Below are 23,824 nucleotides of genomic sequence, written 5' to 3'. Positions count from 1 at the left end.
TATGGGATGAGTTGGACAACGCAGATCTTGATATGCAATGATTACAACTTAACATTATTTTTATTTAAATATTATAATACAAGTATTGCTCTATCTTACCTAAAATAATATATAAATTTTTACATATGTTATCTTAGTTAGTCATGACAAAGAGTTTAATATCAAAATTAAATATTATATTAACTTTAAATGTTTTTTTTACCAAAATCAAATACAGTACTATTATGTAAAGATTATATTAGTAAAAGAGAAAATAATGTTGTAAACCAAATGTTACAATATTAACTATGTTAAATTTATATTGAGAGTATTTTTCAGACGAGAAAGTCCAGTAATTGAATTGTGGAGAAGATAACAAAAACAATGGCAAAACCAACGAGTATTTATTCTCCTCCTACCGAACAAAATAAACAAACAAAAGATATATACATAAAAACATACCTACCCAAAATACATAAACACGACAATAAACCTACCCAAAAACCCAAGAGGAAAAAAAAATAACCCACCCAAAACCTAAATTTGGTCGAAGCCAAACAGCAGTCTTCTATTCTTCAACAAATCAACTTCTTGTTCAGTTGTTGTTCCCTCTCTAAAGTACTGTCTCACTGAAACCCATGTAAGTAATAAAGTAAATTTATGAAACTCTACATCACACTGTTATATATGTATACATATTCACAATTAGGTTTCTAGGGTTTGCGGGTATGTTGATTTTTAGCTCCAATTCTTACAGTTATTCGGGGTATGTCAATTCAAGAGATTGTTGCTTAATTTTTGATGGGTCACTATTTTCTTGAGATATTTTTGCTCTATCTCTTTCTTTAATTGCTCTTCCATTCCGTGTTAATGTTCTAATTCTCCGTTATGATTTTGGTAATTGTTTAAATGCTTGGGGGGATTTCATGAATTTGTTAAAGTTGCAGTGATTATAATTCTCTTTTTGAATTAGAGTTTGTTTTATGCTTTTAGTGTTCTAGTTCTCACTTTTGCTCGGTTTAGTTTTGGTAATTTCTGCATGAGCTCGCTTCTTTCGTCTCCTTGACTGTGTTTTTTGTGTCAATGTTGAAATTGTTTCTTATTTTAATAACTATTGCATTGTGAAACATGGTTTTCTAATTGTCAGTTATGCTCAGTTTGATTTTTGGTATTGCGAAAACTGGGTTATGGTGTCTTGTCTTTTTGTACTAGTTTTCTGATGGGGTTTTCCTGTATTTTTAGCTCCAAGTCTGTATGGTTTTTGAGTTCTTTGGTAAACGGACCCTAGAATGGAGTAAAGAGAAAGAATGATTAGTTAATCTCCTTTGAGTAGGGTCAAGGTGCCCATCTCTTCATGCTAGATTCATGGTGGGATTTCATTATAGTTTAACTTTCGAGGTCAATTGGGTTTATGAGTTATATGCTAAAATTAAACCAGGTAAGAGTCATGAGAGTAACACTGATTAGTAACTATCCCCTTAGACATAACTCATCAAGAAGAAGTGATATGTGAGACCTTATTTATAAAAAAAAGGATCTTTGACAGTGGTAGATTTTCATTCAGGACATGTTTGGGTGGAAAAAACTACTTGAATCAAAAAATTTTACTGGACTGACTTTGTTTATGATGATATGAGCTATGGATTTGAAAGAATCAGCATCTAGTTTTGTTAATATAAATTTTCTGGTAAATAAAGCAAGTTTGTGTAACACTAATCTTTTCATTCTTCATAGTTCATATTAGGTTAGACTAGTAAGTTTTTGGATAAGATTATGTCAGACTGATAATGTTTAAGAGTTATAGATGAGGAGAAGTACAAAAGAAGAGAGCTTTTATAGAGCCAATATGGTAGCTGTGGTCTTGATCTGATATGCAATGCTTTTTTACCTTTTGTGTTGTAGTTCCATCAAAGAAAATTGTAGCTTGCGATATGTCTATGCCAAACTATATAGTCTTAAGATGCATGTGCAGAATATTGATCAAATATTAAAAATAAAAATAAAGAAGATGCATTTGTCAACAGTGCCTAGAGTAAACTATTTTGAGTGAGGCGTATCTTGTTTTTGAATTTTAAGTGGGGGAACAAGTGGGGTCACTGGTTGTTTCTTCATTATTTAAAGCTTGGTCTAGAAAAGAGAATAATTTTCATTGGAAGTGAGCAACTGGATCCCATGTAATACTTGCATTAAGTAGTATGCTATAAACTGTGAGAAAATGGGCTTCATTTTCTGGCAGACAAGAAAGGGAGTAAGGGACATGCATTGATTCTCTGATCATGGAGTGTGAATTATATATACTTGAAAGACCAACTGTTAATGAATGATGTACAGTTCAAAATAGACTTGGTTGTAACTCCATAGCTCCTCTTTCTAGATCTGATCTTTTGTAGTGTTCTCTACTAATGTGCCAAATAGTTCTAATGTTTGTCATGTTAAACATGGGGCATGTAAGGAACTTGATTTGTTTCTGTGACAAGAAAGTCTCACTCCAATTATCATGAGGAACTTTTTTCTTGACGATCCTTATTTGCTCTCACCCTGTGAACCTTATGAAATTTCTTTTACAGTTTAAGCATAAAGCTTTCTGGAAGAGGAACCATTTTTCCCCTTACATTCTCTTCTATTTTGAAAATGAATCATAGTTTAGTTGTTGCTATTTAAAATGAATTCCTAGTTTTTAACTTTCTGGGCTTTTTTGGGTAGCAATGGTTGCTAACTAAAACCGTTAAGTAATGAACTTATCAAGAAAAAAGATTGTTTATCTAATGTACTTTTTAAAGTGATATTTGTGTTTATATACCTGTGCACATGCCCCTTGACAACTCTATTTCACAGTAAAGAGATATGGAGGAACTTAATTTTATCAAAGAAGAGAATGCGGAGGAACTAGATCAAAGCCTTAATCAACACGAGAATGAGGGAGTACCAGAGAACTCACTCCTTGAGGTGAAAGAAGAACATTCACTCCTTGAGGTGAAGCAAGAACAGGAGCAGGAGCAGGAACCAAAACAAGAACAAGAAGAGGAACAGGAACAGGAAAAAGAACTACAACAAGAAGATGTTGCTACTACTGCGGGTGGTGGCGAAAGGTGGCCAGGGTGGCCAGGGGAAAGTGTATTCCGCATGCTGGTCCCTTCACAAAAAGTAGGTAGTATTATTGGACGCAAGGGAGAGTACATCAAAAAAACAGTTGAAGAATCAAAAGCTCGTATCAAGATTCTCGATGGTCCTCCTGGAACTTCTGAGAGAGCAGTAAGTCCCAGCTTTTCTACCTGTAGACAAGATACTTCTCAAACTCCACCCTGTTTTCTTCTATTACTTTTTGTTTCGTTGCTTACTAATCCATGTTTTTCCTTTTCTACCTGTAAAAAAATTAGTTACCCCCCCCCCCCAAAAAAAACAATTTTTTTTTTATATATATATATACACACACTTTTAAAACAGATATAGAACTTAGTCAAAGGGTGCTGGGAAGTCCTAAACATCAAGGATTTGAGTTGTTCGATCGTGACCTCTTGCTGTTATTTGTCTCTTTCCCCATCTCATCTCTTCCTTTCTTGTGGTTGTCTAGGTATGATACTTATCGGGTGAAATTAACTGTTGGTCGTTATGGACCTGTCTTAACTACTCATTAAAACTGCTTGTGTAGTTGGTCAAAGTTTTTAAAACTGCTGCGCTTTTATAAGTAGAGTTGGGTGACTGCTATTGGGTTTAAGAGAAATGCGGACATCTGGTAATTGATGGCAAGTGAAACAAGAAGCTTATAATGTCTGTTCAAGAAAGTCAGCAAAAGTGCCATTGGAGCATTCACCGGAAAGAATGTAAGGGAAAAATTTGTAGCAGGCAGGCAGTGTGTGGCCCTTCATTATTAGGTGGAAGTTCCTTGAACTTCTACAATGATCATAGAGACTTTGATATCATGTGAGAATGCGAATCTGATACCCTTTAAGAATTCGATAGAGGTGATATATTGATTGCTTCATTTCGGTTAGGATATATAGATTGCTTGATGATTTGATCAAGGCAGGGCAATAGGTTTTTAAAGTTTAAACACTAGGCACATAAGATATTTGCCAATGTGGGACGATATCTAGCATAACATTACTCTCTTAACACTCTATCTCTAACACTAACAGTAACCTTGACATTCTAATTTGAATTGTTAAGAAATGGAACATATGGTAAAACGTTTGAATGCAGATGGTATATATTTAATTTGAGTAAAGAGAATTCCTTACTATGTAAGAAGGCGAGCCACAATATTCTGGCACGAGCTTTGTGATTACTCTCTCCGTCCCAGTTTTGGCTTCGCATTTAGTTGGGACATGAATTTCATTTAAGAGTTGAAGCCTTACTATTCTTTAAATTAAAGTGGGTCCAAAAGTAGAGACAACGTTAACTTTTGATAACTTTCAAATTTTATAATAATATGAAAATTCATTTTTGTAATAAGAATAACAGCTTTATTATTTTTAAATTTAAAGGTCCAAAAGTAGAGACTACATTGACTTTTTGGTAATTTCAATGTTTAGAATAAGATGGAAGTGCATTTTTGTAATAGTAATCACAGGTGTCTAGAATAGTAGAGAAAAAGTTTCTATTATTGGAAGAGGGAGACAATCTGGAACAACCCAACGTAGATGTAAGGCAGATGATTTGGCACAGGAGTATTTTATTAACCAACATTCTAAAATATCTGTCTTTTACAATAACACAATTCTTAGAGTATGGTTCGTACTAATGAAAGCGAACACACTTTCCCTATAGTATTTTAGTCTGTACTAATGAAAGACAAAATACTTTATGTAGATGTATATATTTTGCTAATGGAAGAGAGCACACATTCTTCTAGTTCATGATTCGAAACTTGTATCGCTGCAGTTAAGTTATAACATATTTTTTGTTAAGTACAATTAAGTTATAATTTATTGTAATGAATTGCTGCTATGCGGATAGGTAATGGTATCTGCCAAGGAGGATCCCGATGCCTCTCTTCCACCTGCTATAGATGGTCTTCTGAGGGTTCATAAACGTGTTGTTGATGGGCTGGAGAGTGATTCTTCTCATCCTCCTCCAGGTATACCTGGAAAGGTCTCGACAAAGCTGCTGGTGCAAGCAGCACAGGCTGGAAGTCTAATTGGAAAACAAGGGACAACTGTCAAGACCATTCAAGAAGCATCCCAGTGTATTGTTAGAGTTCTTGGAACAGGTTCTTTCCTTTGCTTTTGGATATCTCTGTTATTCAACCAAGGAACAAGATGTTAGCATTCTCGTCCGTGTTTTAGGGACATCCATTTTGCCTTTGAGTTCTTTTGTTCTTGAACTCTTTGTGCAATCAACTATCTTATCTATGTGGTCTTGGTTTGTACCCTTGGCTCTATTTGAATAAATGCATGAAATTACTAGTGCCTTCTAGCTTGTTTTAAAGTGTCAAGGAGGGGGCGATTTTCTTGAGTTTCTTGTTCAGGAAAAAGGTTAGCTTTTAATGCAGGCAAAGTTTCAACTCAGAATAATTAACATCAACGTTTCAGGGTCTTGTATTGAGTTAGTCATTTCAATAGATCATCTGAGCCTTGGCTAGTACTCCCTGGCTCCCTGCAATGTTTCCTTGAAAACTATGCATGGTGAGTGTGTTTCTTTGTGGAGAGGAAGTTACTTTAGTATAGTAGAACACGCAAGATTGGGAGATTGCGGAGCTCCAAAATTTATTGGCACTGCTATACGGGCAAGACAGGCCCTATCCATCTTGCAATTCTTGGAGATGGGGGTTGCGTGGCGATGGTTTGTTCACCGTAAAGTCCTTTTACCAGAATATGTTGGTGAGAGAGGAGGCTACTTTTTCATACTCCTCGATCTGGATTCCTAAGGCGCCCACGAAGGTGTGCTTTTTTGCATGGCTAGCAGCGAGGGGAGTGACAGCGGAAAATCTGCGAAAGAGAGGAATTACACGTGTTAGTTGGTGCTACATGTGTAAAAGCTCAGGGGAAGAAGTTGATAATCTTCTGTTGCATTGCCTTGTGTCCTCGGGTTTGTGGAGGGCAATCCTGAATCTTTTTGGTGTTTAATGGGTGATGCCAAACACTGTAAAGGAAATGCTATATAGCTGGGCCGGTTTCCGTAGAAGAAGCAAGCAAAAGGCGTGGAAGTTCGCCCCGTTAGCTCTCATGTGGACAGTTTGGGGAGAGAGAAATAGGAGAGTTTTTGAGGGGATTGAGTCTCCTTTTTCACATCTTAAGAATAGTCTTTTATCTTTGATCGCTTTTTGGTGCACCCATATAGCCCCTACTTGTGTAGAAAGATTGGGCGTCTTTTGTAGAGAATCATGTTCTGATGTAAATTCTCTACTTTTTGGTATACCACTTGTATACGGGAGTCTTTTCTCCCTTTTGATTAATACAATTTACCTTATAAAAAAAAATAGAATAAGGAATTTAAGTGGTAATCATGTAAGAATAAAAATAATAAGAGTTTGAAGTATTTACTCAAAAGAATAATAGCAAGAGTTTGAAGCCTGTAAATCTTTCCAACAACTAAAGAAGAGATCTAAAGGGTAATAGAAGACTTTTGGCCATGCCTTTTAATGAATTTGTATCGGATCTTATCCTTTTCATTCTAGTAATAATAGCACGTTTAATACGTCGTAGTTTGTTTTGTATGAATTGAATCAGGTTAATAAAACTTGTTCTCATGTAAATATAATTGTGGTATCCAGATGTGGTAAATCTTTTTTGATGAAGTAAACATCGTCATTAATGGCATCAAAAGATGCAAATCGTGGAGCTATTACAAAAGATACTAGTACTAGGTGAAAAAGAGATTTTGTTACTCCATACAGTGAGGCCTATGCTAGGGATAGGGAGTTACCAAAATCCGAAAAGGTGTCAGGAGAATTTACAGGGAATAAGTTGCTCCAGCTATATAAACTTAAGAATTCAGCTTTCAGGGACTGATTTGGAGTTGATATTTCATCAAAACATCTGTTTCTTTCGGCCCGAACACACCAAAATATGCAAGTAGGTATCATCCTCCAGTTTTTTCTGATGATGCTGCCAACTTTCCAAGTGCTCCAGATGCATCCTTGACACTTCCTGGCATAACCCAGCTGAGTCCAAAACGGAGATAAACATGTTCCAGATATATGCTGTCATTGTACAATGTAATCCAGATGCTGTAAATCTTGTAGTAAGTGGCAAACCAAGGGCAGAAGTTCAGGAAATTTTCTAGGTCAAAATTAAAATTTAGTATTACTAATTGAGCCTCGATCTAAACTAGTTGGGGTTAACTATATAAATCTTTTATACCCATTTATCTTTATTCAGGCCCATTTCATTTAAATACTAAATAATGTTCTTTTAATGCATAGTAGGGGTTAACTAAAACTAGACTCTCTAGGTCCCAGCTCACTCACATTGACATAGAAATCTAATAAAAAGATGGGGAAAAAGAAAATAATGAGTTATCTTAACTAAAGGATAAATTAAGATCATAAATTTTAACAAGCGCAATATGCCTAAATTAGACTTTTTATGGTCTCCATGTGTCTAGTCATTACAGAAGACCTAGCCCTCTTTATGAGTAGTTGCAAATGAGCTACAGGGTTGTAATTCTCTGACTCAAAACAATACAGGGGATGTAATTCCTTCCAGGAAAGAGTATTTTGCTTGGAAAAGCTTATGGAGTTGATGACACGGTAAGTGCCTTATCAAAGAAGAGTTAGTTTGAGAGGGTCGATGGGATCCAAATGCAGATCATCAAATACCGTTGAGAAGCTGTAAGAGTCACCGAATAAAATGCATTTTCTTAAAAGATTTCAATTATTCCCTCCCTCCCATTTTACGTGAAGGGGCTTGATGGTTATGGAATTTACAAAAGAAAAAAAGACTTCTGAAACTTGTGGTTTCAAACATGCCATGAGATATTTGTGTCTATAAAATCATGTCATTAAGGGTAAAATGGGGATTCTGTGATAAAAATTATTTCCAAAGAGGTGTCATTCTTTTTGGTACTGACTAAAATGAAAAGAGTCACATAAATAGGATGGAGGGAGTATTATTTTTGTTCTTATTTATCAAAATATACCTGAATGAACAAGTGAAAGCAAACATTAAGTATGAAAACATTAGTGAAGCCTCACTGAATGAATTTGATGCCAAGGATGTGGTTTTGTTCTCTGGTCATTTTGGTCTAATATTGGATTTATAGTCAGGACCTCTTACATCTCGTTGCGTGTAGGACTACGTTGTTCCACACTTTGGCTCAAGAGCACGTGGTGATCCTCCTAGCTCAAGGAGGCATCTAATCTTTTTGTACTCTAGGTATGTGTACTGTTTGTATGCGTAGGCTTGAGCACACTGAATTAAAATTCGCCAAGCTTAGACGTTTTTTCAAGACTTGAACTTTTTCCAATTGAATTTGGTCTCATCCTTCTTTGGAAATCTTAAACCTGAGATTAAACTAAAACTTTTCTCATATTGGAGTCAAGTTTAAACATGAAATAACAGATTAGTGGAAAGCTAAAACATAAAATAAACTAGAATGTGGAAAGTCATATTCCGGTTGTGTATACTTTTGTATGTCTAACTTAATACTAGAGGAGTTAGGTAAGGTAATTCCTGTGGTTAAATTGTTCGGTTGGATTTGGAGATTGCGAGGTCCTTAATTGGTACTATAGCCTCTCTACGTTCATCATGAACTATTCTTTGGGACTGTTTGGTTCAATTTTGTGTTCTTAACTGCAACTTAATCACTAGTTCATGTGGTCTTACTTCCTTCTTGTGATGCTGCATATCATTGCAGAGGATCTTCCTGTTTTTGCACTTCAAGATGATAGGATAGTTGAAGTAGTAGGGGAGCCTGCAAGTGTACACAAGGCAGTTGAGTTAATTGCTAATCACTTGAGGAAATTTTTGGTTGATCGCAGCATAATCCCAGTATTTGAGATGCAAGTAAGCCTCATTTCAATTAGAAATTTTTAGGACTGTATCTTAGCATCTTTTGATGGATAATGAACTTATTTATTGTTTAGATGCAAATGCCAAATCGACCAGTGGAACACATGCCACCTCCACAGTCTTGGGGTCCTCCTCCCCAAGCTTTCCCCTCAAGCGCTGCTGGAGGTCCGGGATATGGATCTAATCCTCATTTCATGCCACCACCATCAAGGCAACATGATAGTTATTACCCTCCAGCTGACATACCACCATCGAGGCAACATGATAGTTATTATGCTCCAGTTGACATGCCACCCCCACTGGAGAAACAACCTCATCAGGGAATTTCTGCATATGGAAGAGAAACTCCTATGTCAATGCATTCATCATCCAACAACACAACTGCACCGTCTCTGATTACTCAGGTATGTTCTGTTACTCTAAGCAAACTGAGTCAGTAGTTAAAGAGAAATGGGTGTGTTAAGCTTCTTATTGTTGGTTTACATGAGGAGAACAGTTCATTAGTTTTGAAATTAACTACAGCTTCAACTCTACATGCCCATCTTTCCCACCATTCTGTTGAAAGAAACCAAAAGGCTGGCAGTCATTCACTAAAAGACAGGTGGGAATTACCAAAAAAGGGGAAATTGCTACACACCCTATATGCACTTCAGTAACAGGTATCAAATTGTAGTGGGTGATACCTTGATGCACTATAGTGCAGGTTATTTAGCTAAGCAAGAAATGCATAAATGGTAGGGTAGCTTTTGTAGAATTTTATTCCCAGGCAGTTCTGTTAACTAAGCTAGTCGGACAACTCCTAGCTTTACTTGAGAAGTACTCCCTGCCAGGTTTTTTGGAGTTAGAGGTTCAACCTATCTAATTTTCTGTGTGACTTTGGACATACATTTCTTAATTTTGTAAAAAGAAAATTTGCTTGATTAGAGATTTTGTTAATGTACTTATAAATCACAATATTCTATAGTTAAAATATTTTGATTTTTTTTGAGAAAATTGTAGTTGAAGAAAATTTTGACTTCCGAAATAGTAATAGGTGTTACTATGATGTGATACAGGGAGAATATATTTTAGGACTCATTTTGTAACTTGTGTCGCTTCCAATAATTTTCACTCATTTAGTGACGTGTTGCTTCCAATCTTAATCATTGTTTTCGTCCATTTTTTCCCCGCAAAGACTGCTCAATCAGTTACTTGATCTTTTAGGCTTCTTTTTTGCCTGCTTTTGTATCGTTTGATTTCTTGTTTCTCCGAGCTTCTTTTGTGACCTCAGTTGGTACTTCGTTGGTTAAACAAACTTGATTTCCTGATATATCATGGTTTTCTTTTAGCATTTTTAGAGATGTCTTAGGCTTGTAATGGCATTGTTGTTTTCAGTTGGTGCCAATCTGAATCACTGCATTATGCACAAATAGCATATATCCTTGGCCTTACACTGATACTTTATCAAATTGGATACTTAGCTGAGAATTAAGGATTGAACTTCAGAAATATTTTTAGATTGCAAAAATATTGGCAATTTATATGCAAGACATCCTAAGCAAACCTAATATGGTCACGATGAAGTGCTAGTAAACAAAATGAGAAAAAGAAAGATATTCATGTGCGAGTTTTTGCTTGTTCTGAGGGCATAGTTTTGCAGATTACACAGCATATGCAGATCCCATTGTCCTATGCTGATGCTGTGATTGGAACAAATGGTGCGAGCATAAGCTACATCCGGCGGGTTAGTGGTGCTACTGTTACCATACAGGAAACAAGGGGAGTTCCTGGGGAGATGACTGTTGAGATCAGTGGAACTGCTTCTCAAGTCCAAACAGCACAACAATTGGTACAGGTAAAATTCTTGCTTCACTTGTCATAAGATTTAAGCTCTTTTTTCTGCTGGTATGTGCATATGCATATGAGTTTCTGTTGAGTGGGTGCAAAGTGCCGTCTTTTCTTTTTCCATTTGACTTTTGGTTTAGCCAATATCCGTGCTTCTCATATCCTATCTTGAAATGTATTTGTTTATTCTTCATTTGTGTGTCGTAGAATTTCATGGCAGATGCAGGGGCGCCTCAGGCACAGACAGCTCCACCAGCTGACCAAGGCTACAACTCCTATGGAGCTCCTCCTACTTCTATGTATTCATCTGCCCCTACAAATCCAGGCGTTCCAGGTCAATCAGGAGGCTATGGTTCAGTGTATGGTACCAACTATGGCTATTGAGCTGGACCCTTATGCATTTCATTTGGTGAACAAAACTAATAATCCTTTCATCAGAGTGCGTTGTACTGTTGTACCTTCATTTAGGCCTAGTGACATGGAAAACTCCTATAGGTAGAGAGTATTTTATGCATTAGGGTCGTTCCAACGATGTACCTACCAAATGTCTATTTCATTTTTCTCCTGATTTGTCTCTTATCTCACCTTCCTAGTCTTTCCACGACTAATATGATCTTTAACACTGAATAATTTCATATTTGCTCGGTTAGCTGCCACAGCGCTCAAGGATGTAAAAATATTATGACTCTACATGGTGTTTGAGGATGTTTGGCGGTTTGCTCTGTTGCAACTAGTATTGCAGCTGCGTGAACACAAATAGTTGGGATTGTATAAAAGTCGTCCTTACAGAAGTACCTTCTCCCTTGGGGCATTGGGCTGGGTTAACAGAAGAAGAGAGAACAAGTAATGAGGTGGAGGCTAAAACTAATGAACTCTGCTTTAGGGACTTATGTTTTTCTTTAAAATTTGAAGCAGCCATCCATATTGTTGATGAAATAACAAAGAAAGCTCTTTTACATTAATATCATATTATGTTCTGATTGAACAAATTGGCTATAGTTCTCTAGCGATTTAAGGCTACATCGGATGTAATATAATAACATCTCATAAACTTTCAATTGAATCCAACAGTATATGGCGATTGGCATTAATTTTTTTTTTTTTTTTTTGGATAATAACTGTAAAATATTACCATTAAAAACCAAATAATACACCTAAAATCTACCTTTTAACTCTTGGTGAATATTTTCAAATACGTCTCAAATCCAAACTCGGCAAGTCATGACCTATACCAGGTTTTAGAGTTCAAATCTCTGTTCCCTCATCTATTTTTCCTTTTTTTTTCTGTTTTTTTTTTTTTGGAAGTAGAGTTTGACACTTATCTCCCCCAAAGAGAGAATAATATCAAGGAAGCACATGTCTACTTGGCCCATTATATTCTATTTTTGCTGATCCCACAGCTGTCACAGATATGGAATAATGAAGCCTTTCACTCTGCTTGCTAATTTGGCTGGACCAAGCCCTTAGACAGAGATAGCAGAAGGCAAAACCCTCCATGGCCATATTCTTCATTCATGTTGACCCCATTGCATCAACATAAGCGCGCGCACACAAACATAAAAGCAAACCCATCAAAAAACTGCCCCCAAAAATAAAAAATAAGTATTACGATAAAGGTAAATTTGATAATAAACAAGCTCGTCTTTTGCCAACCTATAATGCAACAGCACCTGTCTTACTTTCTGCACAATATCAAATTTGTCGCATCTCCACATTTTATTCTATTCATAACCTGAATAAAGCGTCACGAAACAGGAGATGACCAGTTCCCAACCTAGGACTCTTGTTTGGAGCATACTTTCATATTCTGTGAAGAGAAAGAGTACAGAAAGAAAGCCAACAAAAGAAAACCTACATTCAAGCTAATGCTCAAAATTTGAGTTTATTGGGCCGTAATGTAGTGACAAATCAAACCAACAGAAAACCCCAAACCAGAGAAAATCACACGCATTTCTCACTTGTTTGAAGGTGCCTTCTCCTGCTTCCGATCGGGCTTAAGGAACGGGTCCTGCAAGTTAACATTTGAATAAAACATATCAAACTAAGAAGGCGGCCAAATATTAACTCCACCTTTGTAATAATATATAGCAATCAGAAAGCAGAAAGCGCATTAGACAACTTATTACCAACCAAATAAGGAAAGAAATTAGACAATTTGCAGCAAAAGAAAGCACAGTATGTTATATATTATCTTTTGACCATGAGATATTAAGTTTTTAACTGAGAGGAGTTTGCCAATAGCTTATAGAGTCAATAACAATGAAACAAAAAATTGCCACCTTCAATTTCGTTCCATCACGCACCTCCTCTCCCCACCACCCCAAGGGGAGGGAGAGAAGGTGGGTAGTCACCTCCATTTTTTCATCTCCTAAATATATACTTGCTCCATGACAAGTTCCTTTACACCTTTTCAGAAGCACACCTACAGGCTACATCAGTGTATGTACCTTTACGCTGCAGCTTTAACAGAGACCAGTATCCAAGTTCTTACAACTCGCAGACTGCCTTGCTTGCTGCATTTCCCTTTTTTTGTTTTTATGTTATTGACAAAGTTTCCATTTTAGTAGAATAAAAGTAGACACTGGATTAATGAGATAAACCCTACATTTAACCCATGGGTGACTTTTGCCTTACATCTCGGACACAGCAGTACTATTCCACGGTCTCACAGGACTGAAAATTAACAGTAATTGCAAGATTTTGCAGAAAGAAATAGGTGAACTGAGCAACTGACTATCATTTTTCTTTTAATAATGACAACGGATGATCACATATAGGTGGGCTATCAAGATGTTGACTGTTGATTAAACAGTAGCAAAGGACAAAAGAGTTGCAGTAAGCCAGTAACAAGAAATAGGAAGACTAGTAGAATGTTTCAGAAACAACGAAAAAGTAGCAGCAGAAGATAGTCCAGCAGGGTCAGGTGTAGCTCAAGATTGAACAGCAAAAGAAAATGATTTTGGGTTTTGTGTGGGGGTAGTTTTTGGGAGAGAGAGAGAGGCGAGCAGCAAGAGAGTTATAGAGAAGGGGAGAGGGTATTCCAAACTTACGCGAGATCAGAAGAAAATGCACATCTATAAACAAAAAAAAAAGAAATTTTCTCATAATCCTACTAAAACTTTAGCTTCTTCTTCTTCTTCTTGGGTATTCCAAACTTACGCGTGATCAGAAGAAAATGCACATCTATAAAAATAAAAAAAAAAGAAGGAAATTTTCTTATAATCCTACTAAAACTTTAGCTTCTTCTTCTTGGGTATTCCAAACTTACGCGCGATCAGAAGAAAACATCTATAAACAAAAAAATGGAAATTTTCTCATAAACCTACTAAAACTTTACCTTCTTCTTCTTCTTAAGACTTCCTCCTTTTATCCTATGGCCTTCTATTCACAGATGAGCAAATATTTACTTGGTCCAGCAATTGCGATTGGGCATCTCTTTTAATAACTTTTCTCCTATCTCATTATTATACATAGGCCTAATCAAGTAAGACAGCATGGTACTTGTACTGAAAATAAGGTGAGACACATCATACATCCATAACAAGAAATGTTATCTACATTTACATGACCTACGATTAATTAAGCTCCCAATTCTGCTCATTTAACAGATAAAAAAAGGCAGCCCGGTGCACTAAGCTCCCGCTATGCGCGGGGTCTAGGGAAGGGCCACACCAAGGCACATTTAACAGATATGAGCTGAAATACTCAAACCAGCTCAAACCCAATCTGAATTCAACAACAACAGATTTAGTTGACGTGAAGGGATTCAGAAAGAGACAGAAAAGTAAAATAGGACCATTATTTCATAAGGAGTAAAATTGAAGGGGTTGGGCAGGTCTTTCAGCCCCTTTGAAATAGAATGTATAGAAAAATGCATATGTCGTTCACTTCCCTTACACTTGTATAAAGCAAGTGGAAGCAAAAGTATATTATTAGGAATATACGACTATGATTGTCTCTCTCCTTTACCCACTCCCTCTCATTCGTGGAGTTGGAACCAAATGCAGAGCAAAGCTAGATAATTTCAGTAGTTTATTTATAGCCTCAATCCCAGTCAATGAATTAAAATAAATTCTAAATCCATTCACCTTCCCTGATACCACTGTTTTCTCCACACCGAAGACAAGCTATTAACCAGACGAAAAAGCCATCCCCCTGTAAATTTTCTTTTACAGGTTGAAGAGTTTTTAGGGCTCTGCCAGCAGTTCAGCTTATCTGTAGACTTGGCACACAATGAACAATAAATGAGGTTCACCTCCACACCTTTGTGTGGTTAAGTTACATATATTGGATATGGGTGCTTCCCTCAAAGTAAAGTTTAACACACCCAAGCCCTTTTCTTTTCTTGGGGAAATGGGGGGGTTTGAAGTTCTCGGATCTATTACAATAGTTGTGAGATTACAGTTTTATGTGAAATTCGCTCAAAGCAAAATTTACCTTTTCCCTTGGGTTGAGATGCAAATTATTCAATTTAGGGATTATCAAATCGACTCTATCGAGAAACCCTAATCCAGTCCCGATCTAAAAGAAATGAAACAGCTTCAACAAACATTCCGAATAACAGAGATAAGATTAGCATGGCCAGTGGCAAGGATGACACGACATACAAAAATCCAGAAATGGCCTCACAAAGAAAAACTAGAACAAACAGGAGAGGGAAAAAAAATTTAAAATATGGAGAGAGCTGAGCATACATTTTGGACGAAGATAAAATTGGCGACGACGATAGTACCGACGATACCGCCGAGAATTGCAGCGGGGCCTGTTAGCAAACTCCATTTCCGGTGTATCATCCTTCTTCCGATATTCTCTTCTCCTTCTCTCTCTCTAGTCGTAAAAAACTCTTTAATCCCAATTCTAAAAGACTCTCAAATTCTTTTACTAATATCATATTAAATACTTGATTGGTTGCATAAGAAAAAAATATTAATAAATATTATATTTTATTTGTAACATATTCCTATTGTGTAATATTTTTTTCTCGCTTTTGCGTACCTTGGAATACTTGCTACCTCAACACCTTTTGTCACTAATATAATAGTCACGTAATTACTATATCCTTGGTTTTAATTTTAAAAATTAATGGAGGACAGAATACAAAGACGACACTTCTTTTTTCAGTCTCAATTCAAATATAAATATTTAAATGTTTCAAAATGAAGTTTACATAATAAGAAGCTACATAAAATATGGTAAAAATTACACGGGCGCCTTATTTGGTCGTCCTCATTTAACCTATATCCATATTTTAAAAATTCTTTAACCTATACCTTAATTTTGACAACTTGACTCCTCTTCTTACTCCTGACGTATGCGCTCCTTACTTCCTCCTCTTCTTTTCCTCTTCTTCTTTTCTCTCTCAAACACATGAGACTTTGTATAAGTATTATTGATTGGATCTGTAAAGTTTTATTAAATCTTATCAACTACCATATTCTATGTTGAAGGACTAGTAAATAAAACTCCACAAGCTGGTTAAAGTAGGTGTGATTTGTGTCTTTCCCTGGTCCATCCTTCTTAAACATACAACAACAACTGACTACTACATGTCCTCTCTTCCAAGTTACCTCCACAAAAATGGCACATGCATGTGAAATTTATTATACACAATAGCTGCCCTCGCGATCTCTTGGAATTAGCTTACCCCTTGCTTTATGATATGATCTGCAGGAAAAACGACAGAAAAGGGCTGCAGAACTGAAAAATAAAAGATAGGAAAAATAACTTCAGAACATTATCAAAAAATCAGTTAAAACTTCAGCACAATTTAGCTTAAGTTATATTTTAAAGCCATCTAACTTCAAAAAAAGGCAGAACACAACTTCAGCTCTAAGACTGTTGAAGTTTAGCAAATATAAAACAAAAACTTCAGCTCCTAGAATGCTGAAGTTCAGCAAATACAAAACAAAACTTCAGCTCCTAAAATGTTGAAGTTCAGCAATTACAAAACAAAACTTCAGCTCCTAGAATGCTGAAGTTCAGCAATTACAAAACAAAACTTCACCTCCTAGAATGTTGAAGTTCAACAATTACAAAACAAAAATTTCAGCCAAAACATGTTGTAGTTTTATTGAATTGAAGTTTGCCATTGCACTATGAACTGAAATTTGCGTGATTGCCTTTGCAAGTCAGGCCAAACTTCAGGCTATCTGAAGTTTTGCTTTGATAATGTAAGCAAATCTTACCCAGTTGGACTGACATGTCTCCTTCAATGGCAAGACTAACGGTTTAAGGGCATTTGTGGTCCAAAATATAGACGGCAAGGATATTTTTGGTACCTAAAACAAACAGAAGGCATTTTTGAGTTATTTCAAATAATTCAAGGGCCATTTTCCGGGGTAAAATCCCCTTTATGTTAACTTTTTTATTGCTACAGCCTTCAATAGTAAGCTTTAGTTTCTACTAATTTATTTATTTATTTATTTATTTTTGCATTTTTAAAAAACTTTCAAATCAGCGTCAGCAGGATTAACTGCTCGAAAACATCAAACATGATACCAAAGGTAAAATTGAGAGGAAAACTTACATATACAAAAATATACTAGAGCGAAAGAAAAAGAAGCAACAATGTCCATTTTTAATAATAATAAGAAGAAAAAGGCAGAAAATTTCACTTTATACAAGATCAAATGTAAAAGGTACAACATTCTATACAAATAGAGAAATTATTATTGGATTTTTAAGCTTAAATGTAGCTTAAAATTATTGAGTTTTTAAGCTTAAATGTAACTTAAAAGAGGGTGAATGGGAAATGGAGTGAAATTGAAAATATTTGAGTTTCCCTCCTTGACAAAGGGATATTGTCCCATATTGGAAGAGAAAAAGATTTTGATGGGTATATATACAATTGCGGTTCTTCTAACTCTTAAAGAGTTAAGAAGAAGGCAAGCCTCGCGCCGCCGCCGTCGTCCCTCGGCTACGGCTTCGGTTTTTGGCCCAAATATATTTGTTAATAGTAAATATTAACAGAGTTGTTATTAAATATCCGATTTTTTGTAAACGGAATATTAATATTAAATCCAAACGTAATAGTATATGCCCTTCGCTTTTTGCAAAAGACATTTACAAAACAGTTTGCACCTCTTCGGATTTGAAGAACAATTTGCACCTCTTCAGATTTGAAGAAACAGTTGGCACCTCTTCGAATTTGAAGAGTTGCACCTCTTAAGTTTGAGCTCAACATTGACTATAAATACCAGTCCATTCTCTCAGATTTTCCATACGAATTTCTGACTTCTCCTCCTATCTTCTGCATTGTTTTAACTACAAACAAAGCAACAGTAAGTGTGATTTGCTACCGATCTTTGTGTTCGCTGAAACACTAGTGTTTGAAGTATCGCTACACCAGTGTGTAATTCGTTCTATCCTGGGAGAAAATAATCCACAACCTTGAGTACTAGGAGGGGATTAAATTCCTTAAAGAAACACTGTGAATTCAATGAGCTCGGATTAAATTCTGTTTCGTTTATATTTCTATTTATATGTTATTTTATCTTCTCCAGAATTATTTTACATATACAGTTCAATAACAATTATTTCTGTTATTTGGGACAACCACGAAAGAAAAGTCCAGTATTTTGAGAAACGAAAAATAAATTGAGAATTTTATAACCCGAATGTTTGCTTTTAGTTACAACTTTGCTCAGTTGACAGTGGAGGCTGCCATTCTGCTCACCGTCAAACTTGTAACTTTTTTTGTTTTACAACTGTGATCTTAAACGTATACCTCAAACTAATTTACCGGACACTTGTTACCTTCCACTAGCACAGGTATCGAAGAGCTTTACCTATCAAGGCTTAGACAGTGTTTTTTATCTCGCTGAAATTTGAACCTTGGTCTCCTGTTGTCATTTTCATTTCATTGTCAACTATACCACACTCTTAGGTGCGGCATAAAACTGGCAACCTGAACCCTAGTCCAGAATCCAGGTTGGACCACACTGTGGATGACAACCAAGTAAAGATATCTTAAATTTCATGTAATGCTACACATCGTCAATCCAAGCATCCTTCCCAATCAATATGAAACCCTAAAAAAGATAATCATCTAAGTACAGATGACACATGTTTCATTTCCTAACAAGAAAACAGCATGAACAGAGATTGGTAAATCAGAGCCATTTCAAATTTGTCAATCTGAAACACAGGTTAACCAATAAAAAAAAAGGAAAAAGAATGACAAAGCCAAAGAAAATAGACAACCAACTAGAAGAAAACAGCAATACTGGGGCAAGGCAATGTCATCGACTCTAACCGGTCAACCAGCCATAGCCGAAACCCTACAAATATACTGAACCAGCAACAATGTGGTGGTTCATAGGTAGTTTCACTGACCCAAAAACCAAAAATTAAAGTTAAATATAATCAACTCAATGAACCGAACCTTAGCTTCATTGAAATCCTATACAAGGCATGATAAGCATTGACCACAATGCTTGTCTACGTGTGCATACACAACATTATAACCAACAACAAAAATGTAAACTTCTACTTTTGATACTAGACCTCAGGATTAACCAAACGACCGTTTGGAGCACAGCAAAAGAAGGAACTGCTGCACCTGCACTTGGCATCTTTTTAGTAATAAAATACCGGGTTAACAGCCAATTGAGAGGAGACAGGAGGGCATGCAAAGACTGTAAATTGCATGTGGCATCCACAACCTAAGAAAACCAATTTTCTTGTTATCATTGTTATAATACCAAACTTATCCTTTGTTGCAATGTATTATTAAGACAAATCCAAAAAGGAAAAGCTTACTAGACTAGTAGATGAAAAGTTATCACTATGGACTGAGAAGCTAACTAGAAATATCCTTCGACAGAACATAAGATAAATTCTGCACGGGAAGAGGGTATCACACAGATTTCATTGTCTGCAGAGACAACTCAAATTGGAGCTGCACATGTCGTTCTGAAGTGGCCAGTCTGATTGCAGCGGCTACAATGCACAACCCGCTTCACCCTACCACGGTCTTCTGCTCTAACTCTCTTCTTCCTTGGCCTGCCAGGAGGACGAAGTGACTTAGGTGGGTTTATAACAAGCTCCTCAGCATTTGGATCTCCCTCTGACAACTCCTTCCATAATGATTTATCTGGAATAGGATGTATAGTTTGGGAATATGTCTTCCGATACGTTGCAACAGTAAAGCAACTCTCAGTAAACCGGTGGACATTTTGCCGGCAAGAAAGTAGTGCTGCCACAGCATGTGCACAGGGCAAACCATAGAGTTGCCAGCCCCGACAAAGGCAGCAACGATTCCGAATATCAACAATATTGGTACCCTCATGAGATATCACTTCAAACTCAGCTTCATTAGCACGAAGAACCTGATAAGTCCGGGCACGCTCAAGAGCATCTGCAACTCGCATCTCTGCTGTAGGCACCAGGATTGACGTCCACTGCATACTGGTCTCTCTTCGTTCATTGAACCAAGTCATAAGCTGCCTCCTGATGCATTCCATCATCTGAATTATTGGAAGTCCAGAGGCCTCTAGAATCCAATTATTCAATTGTTCCACTATGTTAGCAGTCAAATGACCAAACCTTGTGCCCTCAAAATAAGCTGTGGCCCACAATCGTGGAGGAATCCGCCGAATCCAATACGCAGCATCCTGTGATATTTCCTCAATCTCGAGAATTTTTGCTTCGAACTCAATTACTGTAAGAGCATGTGCGGCCTCCCACAACAGGTTAACAAGCATTGTATTGTTGAATTCCTTACGGAAGCTTTCACTCAAATGACGCATGCAAAAACCATGGAAAGCAGTGGGAAAATTTGCTTCAACACCATCTACAATGCCCTTCTGCCTGTCAGACAATATGGTAAGTCTTGGCATGTTTTCAGTATTGACCTCTAGCAAGGTATGAAGTTCAGAGAGAAACCACATCCAGTTATCATCATTTTCCTCATCAACAACACCAAATGCTAGCGGAAAAAGGCCGCCATCTCCATCAAAGCCAGTAGCTAAAAGTAAAGTACCAAGATATTTACTTTTCAAGAACGTCCGATCAAGCCCAAGAAGAGGGCGACAAGCATTTAGAAAACCAAAAATAGAAGCCTGAAATGATATAAAAAGCCGCTGAAAGCAATTATCAGCAGGATTTGCGTAAACTGATGCTATACTCCCTGGATTGGTCCTTTTAACTTGTTCACAGTACTGAGGAAGAAGGCGATAACCTTCTTCAAAGGAACCGCGCATAGCAGCCATTATTCGTTCCTTTCCACGCCAAGCTTGTTTGTACGACAGGGTGATTCCATGAGTCCGGTGAATTTCTTCAAGGATCTCTTTTGGCTTGCAATTTGGGTTTTCCCGGAGCCGTTGCTCCACAGAGTTGGCCACCCACTGAACTGAGGCTTGCTGATGGCCGAGATGCGCGATTCCTCCACATGTATGGTTGTCATGAATTGTTCTGATAGTGAATGTGGGTACACCTGGAAGTTTGGCAGCATGAATGCGCCAAGGGCAGCCCTCACTGGCACACTTAGCAGTAAAACGAGTTTTATCAGATTTTATGGTCTGAATCTCGAAGTGAAGAGCAATGGCTGTGTCACGTAAAGCCCTTCGGCAGCTTTTGACATCAGGGAATTCTTGTCCCACATGTAGCTCATAATCAGGTGTTGCTGAAATAGTTCGGGCCTGAATGACAGGGCCTGACGAAGCAAGAACCATCTGGCCATCATGGACTTCAAATACATGTTCAGGTTGTTCAACTCCCATATCATGGCTCTCAACCACAGCTAATTCCATGTTATCACCAAGCTCTTGGTTTTCCTCGATGCCTAACTCATCTTGTTCAGAAATATCTAACTCATTGTTTTCATCAGGCAACTCCTGGTTTTCATGCTCAGGCTTCCGCTCCATTGGTAAACCATTCTCGTTCTCATACTCATGCTCGTGGTTCCCGTCATGATCTTGGCTCTGCCCTATACCCATCTCGTGCTCATCGTTATGGTTCTCTGCTAGTTCCAATCCATGGTTCTGGCTTATACCCATATCATGAGAATGGTCAAACACTATTTGCTGGTTCTGATCACCAACACCTAAATTGTGATTTTGGCCAAGGATCAACTCATGGTTCGCCATTTATCTTTGCAAAAGTACCTACACTTCAATCAATAGGCTGTTCTGTCACCTGTTCTACCAATCTGAGAAATATGGGGACACCAATCTTTGCAAATGTACCAAGAAAAGATAAACTCTTCTCTCACTTGATGAAGTATCAACTCACGACTAACAAATATCACTAATTTTTACTTCAGCTGATTTCACCAAGGCCTGCTTCAAAGTGTAAATGATTCATGATTTAGCTAATTGAACCAGAGAGTATGCAGGGAGAAGTAAACACAGTTACCTAAACCTATTATCAGAATTCAAAACCAGAAAAATAAAAAAAGATAGGACAAATAAAAACCAAAAGTTAAAGGAATACAATCTGACCTGCTCCCAGCACTATATTAGTCCAAAGCACTGATCAAACTCCGTGAAATAGCAGCTCCTTTCAGCTACAAGAATGAATTAAAACCAACAAGGCTCAATATAATTGAGCTGTACAAATCCCTAAAACAAACAATAGAGTAAAAGAGATAGTCCCAACAATCTATTTATCACAACATCAAAAACCACAAACCAAACTAGTAGCAGGAACCCAATAAAAACCAAACTCACCATCAATTAAGAGAGAGCCAAAAGTCAAAAGACTAGCTCTTTGAAATCAAGATCGAGACTTTGTCGAGCAGCCCTAAAACCCAAGTGAACTAAAACTCAAAGATTCCAGCTTTTTCAATCAAAACACCAAGAAAACACAAAACCCATCAGAACCCATCTCAGATTTCACCAAAATTGATCCAAATGAGAAAAAAAAGGATCGAAATAGGGTTCCAAATTGAAATCCAAGAAAAGGGTCTGAGAAATATTTGAATATGGCGGGTAAAAGGGGTAGGCTGAGAGAGAAGGAGAGAAAGGGGAAAATCGGAAAAGAGGAGTAAGGGCAAGGAAGGGAATGGAAGGAGGCTGGAGAAATAGAGGGAATGAGGGGCAAAAGGGATTTGAGGGTTGCGAGGGTTGTGTTGGGTATTACAGCCTTATGGGCTTACCTTGAGAACGATGGGTATTTAGGTCATAATGGGGCACCCCTTTTCTCCTTTCCCGTTTCGTACTTACCATACTACCCCTTTTTCTCTTTTTCTATTTTCCCTATTTTCTTGTTTTTGTCCCTACATCTTCAAAAAGGGACATAATCCATTGGGTTTAAAATATTTTAAACTTTTGTCTGTTGAAATAAGGACTTTATCTTTGTCTGCACTAGTTTTTAGGTACGCTTATCTAGATTAGTGAGTCTAGACTTTTCCAAAAAACTAGTTTTTGGATATTTATCTATCTCGATGAATATAAAATTTTAGAAAATTATATAAATATTATATTTGAATTTGAGTTTGAGTTATAAAATTAAAATTAACAAAAGCTTAAGTTTGTACAAGTTGTTGATCCTAATTAGCTAACTTCAACGAACGAAGAAACTCTCAAGACCAAAACACATTTTTTCTATTTTTATGATCAAGGAGATATATTATATGAATTATTTCAAACATATTAAAAAAGACTAAATTACTATTACAAAATGTATTATTCAACCACTACATTTTGATTAATCTACTATTTCTTTATTTTGGAGGGAACTTTTTTTTTTGTCCAAGCACACAACCATGCATCCGAATATTTTCTTTTATGGAAGTAAGAATCTAAGATTGTAATGAAATTAATTAACGTTAGTAGATTCTAAAAGAACCATGTCAATCTATGAGCCAAAAATATGGTGCTTATGTTAAAAAAAAATTTCTAAACTTTGCACGAAATCGTTACACACCTAAATAAAGTATAGTCTTAGTTACCCTCGAAGTTGGCTATTTGATTGTTACTCCGGAATGGTAATGTGATAAAGAGTGTGGATACATACACTCTCCTTTAGGCGCGTGAAAGTGAAAAAAATTAAAAAATCAAATTGCTGATGTAATATTTTTCAATTGTTAATATAATTATTTATTTATTACAATATAATTATGTATTTAT

General features: G+C 36.7%; 2 protein-coding genes and 1 long non-coding RNA gene across 8 annotated transcripts; 1 reads left to right on the top strand and 2 right to left on the bottom strand.

Annotated features, from left to right (window-relative positions):
- Positions 1 to 440: 440 nt before the first annotated feature.
- Positions 441 to 11,333, top strand: LOC104091761 (flowering locus K homology domain-like). 3 transcript variants are annotated; one of them, XM_009597163.4, is made up of 7 exons: positions 443 to 619; positions 2,815 to 3,231; positions 4,936 to 5,188; positions 8,776 to 8,924; positions 9,005 to 9,334; positions 10,570 to 10,764; positions 10,962 to 11,333. In XM_009597163.4, the coding sequence occupies exons 2-7, from the start codon at positions 2,824 to 2,826 to the stop codon at positions 11,136 to 11,138; spliced, it is 1,512 nt and encodes a 503-aa protein (XP_009595458.1). In that variant the 5' UTR covers positions 443 to 619; positions 2,815 to 2,823; the 3' UTR covers positions 11,139 to 11,333. The 3 variants fall into 3 exon arrangements, with proteins under 3 accessions (XP_009595460.1, XP_009595458.1, XP_009595459.1); XM_009597164.4 differs by lacking the exon at positions 443 to 619 and adding an exon at positions 635 to 745; XM_009597165.4 differs by lacking the exon at positions 10,962 to 11,333 and having other exon boundaries at positions 441 to 619; positions 9,453 to 10,654.
- A 1,118-nt stretch (positions 11,334 to 12,451) lies between these two features.
- Positions 12,452 to 15,761, bottom strand: LOC104091762 (uncharacterized). The gene is made up of 2 exons (XR_685258.4): positions 15,449 to 15,761; positions 12,452 to 12,762 (listed from the first exon to the last, which is right to left on the bottom strand). It is a non-coding gene; the product is annotated as an uncharacterized lncRNA (long non-coding RNA).
- Positions 15,762 to 19,418: 3,657 nt separating this feature from the next.
- LOC104091763 (uncharacterized) lies at positions 19,419 to 22,866 on the bottom strand. 4 transcript variants are annotated; one of them, XM_009597169.4, is made up of 3 exons: positions 22,424 to 22,866; positions 22,196 to 22,315; positions 19,419 to 22,036 (listed from the first exon to the last, which is right to left on the bottom strand). In XM_009597169.4, exon 3 carries the CDS (start codon positions 21,839 to 21,841, stop codon positions 19,643 to 19,645), a length of 2,199 nt encoding a protein of 732 aa, XP_009595464.1. In that variant the 5' UTR covers positions 21,842 to 22,036; positions 22,196 to 22,315; positions 22,424 to 22,866; the 3' UTR covers positions 19,419 to 19,642. The 4 variants fall into 4 exon arrangements, with proteins under 4 accessions (XP_009595464.1, XP_009595461.1, XP_009595465.1 ...); XM_009597166.4 differs by having other exon boundaries at positions 19,419 to 22,033; XM_009597170.4 differs by having other exon boundaries at positions 22,196 to 22,260.
- Positions 22,867 to 23,824: the final 958 nt, after the last annotated feature.

This window comes from Nicotiana tomentosiformis, chromosome 1, assembly GCF_000390325.3.
Source record: "Nicotiana tomentosiformis chromosome 1, ASM39032v3, whole genome shotgun sequence".
Classification (NCBI taxonomy): Eukaryota; Viridiplantae; Streptophyta; class Magnoliopsida; order Solanales; family Solanaceae; genus Nicotiana; species Nicotiana tomentosiformis.
Note: the sequence above shows the minus strand (reverse complement) of the source record. Positions and strands in the feature narration are given on the sequence as shown.

Coding starts and splice junctions, on each gene's coding strand:
- LOC104091763 (XM_009597169.4), bottom strand. CDS start 21,841: ATGGCGAACCATGAGTTGATCCTTGGCCAAAATCACAATTTAGGTGTT.
- LOC104091761 (XM_009597163.4), top strand. CDS start 2,824: ATGGAGGAACTTAATTTTATCAAAGAAGAGAATGCGGAGGAACTAGAT. Junction 3,232..4,935: donor CTGGAACTTCTGAGAGAGCA/GTAAGTCCCAGC, acceptor CTATGCGGATAG/GTAATGGTATCTGCCAAGGA. Junction 9,335..10,569: donor CACCGTCTCTGATTACTCAG/GTATGTTCTGTT, acceptor ATAGTTTTGCAG/ATTACACAGCATATGCAGAT.